Consider the following 7,843-nt stretch of genomic DNA (forward strand, 5'->3'; position numbering starts at 1 on the left):
GTTCAACCCTCCCCTCAAATCTTCTTGCACCACGCGCTCTCCTCCCCCCTCCTCCCCTTGAACTCCTTCATATACCTCCCCAACGGCCTCTCCCCCAGCTGCGCCTCCAACCCCTCGCTATTCCACAAAAGCAGCATCATCGCCCCCCTCGCCTGCTGGGCGTACCGCCTGTCGTTGAGCAGTCCCTCAAAAGCGAGCAGCGACTCCCGGAGCTGGTTGGTGCTGCTGTCTTCCCACAGAGCCTGCGAATAACTAGCCAGATCGACTAGCATGATCACCGACAGGTTGGGGGAGAGAAAGTTGAAGATTTTGCGGCGTAGGAAGGAGCAGCAGCTTGTGTTGTCGCGGTCAATCAGGTCGAATTCGAGAGAGGAGGTGGCGGGGAAAGGGGTGAGGGCTTCGCGGTGGAGGGTTCTTGGTGCGGAGGAGAAGTGCTTGATGTGGGAGAGGTCGGTTGAGGTGGGGGTGTATGATGGAGAAAAAGAGCGGGTGAGGAGGGAGAGGACGAGGGAGGTGAAGGGTTTTGATCTGCCTAGGGTGGTGTAGCAGAGTTTTGTCCAGGCGGGATCAGACCATAACTTGGTGATCTGGTTGATGAGAGCGAGGCTGCGGGGGTTGACCTGGGGTAGTTGGCCGAGGGTGTGGAGGTCAGTCTCGTAGAGGGTTTTGGCGGTAGAGAGTAACGTGGTGAGGGGCTCTTCCATCTCTATATCGGAAGTCTTGTAGTGATGTGTTGCCTGCATGTGGATTTCTTGCAGGATTCGCTGCATTTCCTTTATCGTGGCATCTATCACTTGCCCAGCTGGGTTCTCCGTTGGTTGATTGGTGAATGGCTCATGATTCTCGTAAGATCCCGGTGAGCTGCTCCTTCTCATTTGATCGAAAAATAAGGTCTTCCCTTCGCAGTTGATCGGCCCACAGCTAGTGACCATGACCTGGGCCTTTCGGCACCAGGCTTCACGGTCCAGTTCAAGCTGCCGATCGATCGCTGCCGAGCGCTTCGTTGCCAGGCGAGCTTCGTGGGCGGCTTGTGCTTTGGCCGAGTTGAGAAGTGGCCATGTTGAGGATTTTTTCACCTCCCCGACCTTCTCAGACTCAAAATGTGGTGATGATGACTGAATCCTCTTGGTGTTGTTGTTTTGTTTGGGATCCAGCGGAAAGACCGACATGCTGCGGAGGAAGGCGAGCAGGTCGAATGGTATGCCGAAGCAACCCGTCGAGCGAGCTCTCTTGCGCTTGGCTCTTTTGGAAACAACACCTGAAGAAGGCGCATTTGCATGTGTGAGTTGCCAAAAAACCTTTGTTGTCGGTGTAGCGCTCATTGTGAGATGATCCTCCTCATCCGAGAGTCCCGAGTTGTCAGCAATCAGTATGTCGGTCTTCGCGGTTGTTGTTGTAGAACGAGGAATGGATTTCATTTTCCTGGAGTGTACGCTATACCAAGCCGTTCGGGTATCGTATGATTGGAAGTCTTGGAGTTTATTAGGTCATCCAAAATCACTGCCCAGCCATGATGAACAACGATCATGAGAAACTCGGAGTGAATGTGCAGTTAAGTGTTAATGGTAGATAGATATGGTATCTTGTCTTGCCAGAGCTGGAAATAGAGTGTGTGCCGTGATGATTGCCGCCCGGTTCTATTTTCAACTTCTCATGTTTATTTTCTGTTGGCGCTTAGCGGCTAGGTACCTATGTAAGCGGGCAGGTCGAATGGCTGAGGGGAGTGGATGTAGAAAACCACAGGGCAATTTTCCTCAGTTTTCAGCAGATATTTCTGCCATAATCGGCATCACATTTCCCTTGAATTGATTGTCTGGGTGTTCAACACTGACAGGTCTTCCACAATTTGCTCGGCTTCGATGATTCCTCCGTTGTCGTTCTTCCAGTGTGAAATGTCATCGCCCTTTTTAAATCCGTACATGAAGTGCTCCACTGATACCGCGCCATTGCCTTCAAAGCCCAGGCAACTGTTCATGATGTCCTTGGCATAAAGCCGTGTCCAGAATTCAGCGCTCATGATGGTGTTTCGAAGTCGAAGTCGTGAAACCTGAACGATGAAAGTTGTCTAGATGTTCCATCTGAGCTGAGATGAACTGTGAAAGTAGATATACCCATTATATAGCCTCAGCGAGGATGTATCAAAACTGTCCGAAGCTCTCACGATCCTGTTCGTTGGCTCATGTTACCACGACTCGAATCTGCCATGTTCTACCACGAGGGGGACAAACTCAGAAGCGAACAGATATCGACAGAGTAACATGTTGATGGCGATGCTCTATGGCCAAGGCGAAATGTCTTTGTTCAAACTGACGTAAATCCATCGATGGTTCCAGGCTTTTTCGACGTTCAGCACGAACTTCGGCCACAAAGATTAGGTAGGTACGTTGGAAATACTGATTGTATCTCACAAAAGTCTGAGGAGACGTACGATTAGGAGATAACCGTGAACATTCTGGCTTGGATCGGACTCACAGATCTGTGCCAAAACCTGCGTAGTCACTCCGCCTCGCGATAAGGGATACCGTCCGATCTTTGGGCACCACTCCGTCATCTGCCAGCCGTATGGCTCTTTCCATGGAGGTAAGCATTACTCTCAGTGCTGGACCCTTTCGATGTTCGGGGGCAGTGTTGACATGCTCCAACAGACACTCTACAAAGTCACAAAGATCATCCCACCAACCATCCAGCACTGTCTCCAACTCTGAGACTCCGTCAACGATGCAGAAGACTGGTTGAGACGGATCAAGCTGCTTTATGACTTCGCTAAAGAGATCGCAAAGCGCTGGGAGATTATACTCATCTATCGTGTCGGCCATGTGGCCGCTGAGGTTTAGATGTAATGCGTGCTGACACAATTGATGAACCAGGTTCCGGACTAAGCCACAAGTTCCGCGTAAAGGGTCTAGGAAGGAGGTATGTTGGCCGCAAAAGTGATACAGAACGATAGCCGATGGGTTCTCACGTAGCGCCGTGACAACGTGAGCACAAACAGTCGTCATGGGTGAGACTTTGTCGACTACAGCATCAGTGCAGTGTCCATCAACAAGAATCATGTCCGAGAACCAACGCGGTGCTTGAGTCCATCTGAGAAAGCGATCGGTAGACAGGAGATACATGCCACGGCTGATGGCGTCAGGTCGAAGCCGGCTGCTTTGCTGGGTGACGTCGTCAAGCACATCCTCTGATAGGCCTCCTGACACCCCAAATCTCGCTAGCATTAGATCGCTGGAACTTGCTGGTGGTACTGTCTTAGTTGGGGTTAATGGAAACATTGATGGCAGTGCCCTGTTCGGTGACGCTGTGGGCGAGGGTGACGGTGATGTTGGCAATGGCACCGGCTTTTGTGGGGTAGAGTATGACGACAATATAGGCCCCGGAGATGTCGACACAGGGCTTATTGAGCTATTGTGCCAAGGGAAAGAAACCGATGGAGTCTGTGGAGATGCCTCGAGAATGTAGAGTACAGGAGGTTGGCTCTCCGAAAGTGAAGGCCTCCATTTATCGAGGGTATCCTGGATGGCGGTTCGTACGACGCTCTCGAGGTCTGATTGTATCTCCCGCTCTTGTATGCGGACTTGACCTATGGCTGACATGATAGTGTCCCCAAAACGGTCCATTTTGCGGTCGATGTTGGCCACAGTTCGCTCCAGCGCTGCCTGCGAGCATTGTGATACACGCGCAGCGGCTCGTGCGACCTCCTGCAGAGCGAGGTGGACGACCTCGGTCTCCTTTGCTGGGAGCTGACTCCAGAGACGCTTCATCCTATTTTTCTGGGGATGGCTGCGGAGTAAGACACGTATGAGCGTATCGACCTGGAAAAGCAAGCTGGAGTACAGCTCCCTCACGGCGAGCAGGATGTCTGGGGCATCTGGAAAACGACTCAATGCGTTGAGGGCTTGGAAAAAAGTGTCGGGAATATCCTCCAACGCGTCGAGAATGGTCTCTCGGAGTTGCAGACGCACCGTCACCATGCTGAAGATGGTTGCCAGACCGCAGCGAAGGATGCTTAAACCATTCTGGTCCGGAATTACGCTGGTGAGCGACTCGAGCATACTGATCTCGACCTTGGACTTTCTCAGGTAGCCTCGAACGCGGGAGTTGCTCGCCTTTTCCTTGTCCACATTCTTGGCTTTCTCAATGGCATCCACGACATCTTGCCAGCAACTGGTTCTGGGACGCTGGCGGAGGGCCTCGTCCAAATCTTCAACGCTGGCCAGCAGGTTGCCTAGATTCCTGAAAAACGTGTTTGTGTTAGCTAGTGGACAGACAGTCGGTGATCAGTGTGAACTTGTCTGCTTACAACACGAGCGACGTGTCCGGGATGACCATTGGTCCTGGTTGAGGCGGTGAAGCGGTGATCTGGTGAAGGACTGTGGTGGCAGTGGTGGTCATCGTAACAAATGGGGAAGTTGCCATGTTGTCATGGTGGAAGCAGAGACCAGAGAAATTGGGGAAGGCACGGGATTTAAGCGCCCGCGTGCCCGGTGCCCTCCGGCCAATGAGCTTCCCATCAATACAAGGCTCTGGAACCGCTGACATGAAAGCGCCAACCTGAACCAACAACACAACCATTTCGCCGTTTCAAGTCCAAAGAAGGTGGTACACAATTCGATTCGAGATGAAATAACAACATGCAGGGGCTTTGTGCGAGCTTTGGACGTTAGGGCCGCGACGAGGTTGCTGGGACAGCTCTGCGGAACCTAAAAAGGCACCGACACGCACCCATCCACCGAATCCTCAGACAATTTCTTTCCCCCCATAGCCCAACAGCACCATGGACAACGACGCACCCTCATCACGGACAGCATCTACAGATGGTTTGCAAGGCGGAAGTCCCCCAGCCAAACCCCCTATCAAAGAACCCGTCAATGGCCCACCTGTTTCGTCCAAACCAGCTTCTCTCGGCCCATGGAAGGGACACGGTCAACTGCGCAACCAATCTCCAGCATCTCCTTCACAATTTGAAGCATCGAGTTCTTCCTCCACGCCAGAGTCATCAAACGAAGATGCCGATGCGCCCTCGTCTCCCAGCGCTGGTACGTTGAAGGAGGAGTTCAAAGTCGCCCCGCAAGTCCCAGTCATTGCCCAGGCCCGCAGTTGCAATTTTGAGCAGTTCGTCAATCGCTTCTCTCTTGCTGAATCAGGATATGCCATTGAATTTCTTGAGGCGGGAACGGAGCTGGGCAAGGAGGTCTCCAAGGAGGTCATGCGCCGTCACCGGATCAAAGTCGAGGGCTACCAAGACAAACTGTCGGATCAGTACAAGAGTCGCCGCCTCAACGGTGGACTGGTTCATGGCACGTGGATACACGCCGTTAGGATTCAGTCCAAAGCAGTCCTGAAAGTCCTATCCGAAGTTGGTGGCTATGCTTGGGGCCAAGAACCCTACACCTTCATGCGCCCTTTCGCCCATCTCATCCACTTCCACCCCAAGATCAAAGCCAAGTTCAAAGAAATTAGGGCCACCCCACCCAAGAGCGACGAGGAAAAGCAAGAAAGAGAGCAGCTTCAATGCTATGTCTCCTTTGTTGAAGAGCGCCTCCTTCCGCCAGTACACCAGTTTGACGACGTCCAAAGCCCACAAGCGAGAAGAGTCCGGTATGACGACCTCTGGTATCTCTTCAAAGCGGGCGACCTGGTGTATGTTCCCTTGAGCACGCTTCGCAAGCAGTGGTCCGGCGGAGACGCAGAGATTCCGAAAAACGCAGTTCATCAAAGAGTGTGGCGGCTCGAAATCTTGGTGCCGCACGCAGGCGATCTGCAGCTCGCCATGTATGGAAGCTCAGAAACAGGTGCGAAAGCCGCGGCGTGGCTGTACTTCATAGATTACGATGGAGTGTCTTATAAGCCGGTTTCGTTCGGTTTCACTATTGAGGGCTACGACGGCTTGAAGGAAGTTCGAAAGCTGGAGGTTTACCCACTTCGGTTTGAGCCTGACAACCAAGCTATCGTGCAAGAACAGCGCGAGCTAGGTCTCCGATTCACCGAATGCATCCAGCAGCGCCACGTCTCGTATAAGGCTTGGTCTCTCCTCACAAGTCCACTTGGCCGATACTACTACTTCAGGGGTCGGCCCGTCACCAGCGCCGATTTTATTGATGGCGACGTCATTATTGACTTCCAGGAGGCCTTCAACGCCTGTCCACATTGGAAATACATCTACGGCCTTGATGCGGCACACTCGGAGAGCTACATAGAGACCGATAGCGATGTCAATCGTATTCTCCTGTGGTCAAGTCCATCGCGTACACGGCTGCAATTCAGTTGGCCTAATATTGTGGTTCTTGGAGATGATATTGAATTCCTCGAGGGCGTACCTTTCAGACAGAAACACGCATACGGCATTGCGGGCCTGCCTAAACCGCTGGACGAGGACCTCGCCATACTGCCCCAACGCCTTTTCGGGTATGCACTCAGGGAGCGCAAATTCGTCTTTTTGCATGTCAAGGATGTCCGTATTGAGCGCAGCACACTCGACACCGACCCGTTCCGATTCTTGCAGATAGACGCCGCCAATAAGCGCACCATCCGCTGTTTGGTGAGCGATCACTTCAATACCAAAAAAGCTAGGAAATCTGGAGAGATTGCCAGCCAAGATCCAATTCCAGGAAAGGGTCGCAGCCTTGTCTTTCTCCTCCACGGGCCGCCGGGTGTGGGCAAAACGGCCACCGTCGAGGCTGTTGCCCAGGTGTATCGTAAGCCGCTGTTCTCCATCACCTCCGGGGATCTTGGGTCAACACCCGCCCAAGTGGAGAGCAACCTGACTGAGATATTCCATCTCGCAAACGTCTGGGACTGCGTTCTTCTGCTTGACGAGGCCGATGTCTTTCTGGAGGAGCGCGAGAAGAGCAATCTGGAGAGAAATGCTGTCGTGTCGGTCTTTCTCAGAGTCATGGAATATTACAGCGGTATTCTGTTCTTGACTACCAACCGACCAGGACAGCTGGACGAAGCTGTCAAATCGCGGGTGCACAGCACATTGCTTTATCACAGCCTTGATCTACGCCAGACACGGGAGATTTTCCGCCTCAACATTGACCGGCTGGACCTCATTGAGAGACAGCGCCAAGCCAACCCCGAACGGCCTGCCCGGCGCTTGCATTGCGACAAGGCTGGAATTTTGGCCTTTGCGGAGCAGCACTGGCACAAGCATGAGAAGGATGAGCTCGGCCGGTGGAACGGACGTCAGATCCGTAACGCATTCATCATGGCTGCCGCGCTGGCACGATGCGACGATGACTACGACGACCACAGCCACGATGACGAGAATATTACGGCGGTGGTGACGCAACGCCACTTTGAGTTTGTTGCCCATAACGTCACCAACTTTGACAACTACATGGCCAGGGCTCGTGGCGGACTTGACTCGGAGCGCGCCCGTAGGAGGATGGATAGGCCGGACCACTTTGACAAGCGCGACGGTAATGGCCATCCACTCTGCCAATCCGAAGGTATGCTAACGTGTCTGGAAACAGATGAATCGCCACGGCGGACACCACGGCGCGGGGCAGCGCTGCCAAACCCATCGCTGTCATCGTCCTACTATCCTACGACAGCCGCACCATCGCAACCGCCACAGCAAGCACCCACCCCGGTGTACCAGCCCCAGATGCTGAATCCTAACTATAGCTATGCACGACCCGCATACAACCTCCCCTTTATGGCGTGGCCTCCACCGCTTCATCACGCCACTGTGCCGCCTCAAGCTTCCCTTCCCCAGACGCCACTACCAGCTCAGACATTCACGGCAGGCGCGCCATCGAGTGGGACTACTTCTGACGCTGGGGTCGCGGTGGAGGGAACAGCTTGGGAGACGCAGCAGCCTCAGGTTGTTGCTGCATGA

General features: G+C 53.5%; 3 protein-coding genes across 3 annotated transcripts; 1 reads left to right on the plus strand and 2 right to left on the minus strand.

Annotated features, from left to right (window-relative positions):
- Window positions 1-14: 14 nt before the first annotated feature.
- On the minus strand, window positions 15-1,418 carry PODANS_5_10860 (uncharacterized protein; the record flags this gene model as incomplete). The annotated part of the gene is made up of 1 exon (XM_001905601.1): window positions 15-1,418. The coding sequence occupies one exon, from the start codon at window positions 1,416-1,418 to the stop codon at window positions 15-17; it is 1,404 nt and encodes a 467-aa protein (XP_001905636.1).
- Window positions 1,419-2,468: 1,050 nt separating this feature from the next.
- On the minus strand, window positions 2,469-4,172 carry PODANS_5_10870 (uncharacterized protein; the record flags this gene model as incomplete). Its single annotated transcript, XM_001905602.1, has 1 exon — window positions 2,469-4,172. A coding segment is annotated over one exon (1,704 nt), but the record flags the coding sequence as incomplete, so codon positions are not given.
- Window positions 4,173-4,774: 602 nt separating this feature from the next.
- PODANS_5_10880 (uncharacterized protein) lies at window positions 4,775-7,843 on the plus strand (the record flags this gene model as incomplete). The annotated part of the gene is made up of 1 exon (XM_001905603.1): window positions 4,775-7,843. The coding sequence occupies one exon, from the start codon at window positions 4,775-4,777 to the stop codon at window positions 7,841-7,843; it is 3,069 nt and encodes a 1,022-aa protein (XP_001905638.1).

This window comes from Podospora anserina, chromosome 5, assembly GCF_000226545.1.
Source record: "Podospora anserina S mat+ genomic DNA chromosome 5, supercontig 10".
Classification (NCBI taxonomy): domain Eukaryota; kingdom Fungi; phylum Ascomycota; class Sordariomycetes; order Sordariales; family Podosporaceae; genus Podospora; species Podospora anserina.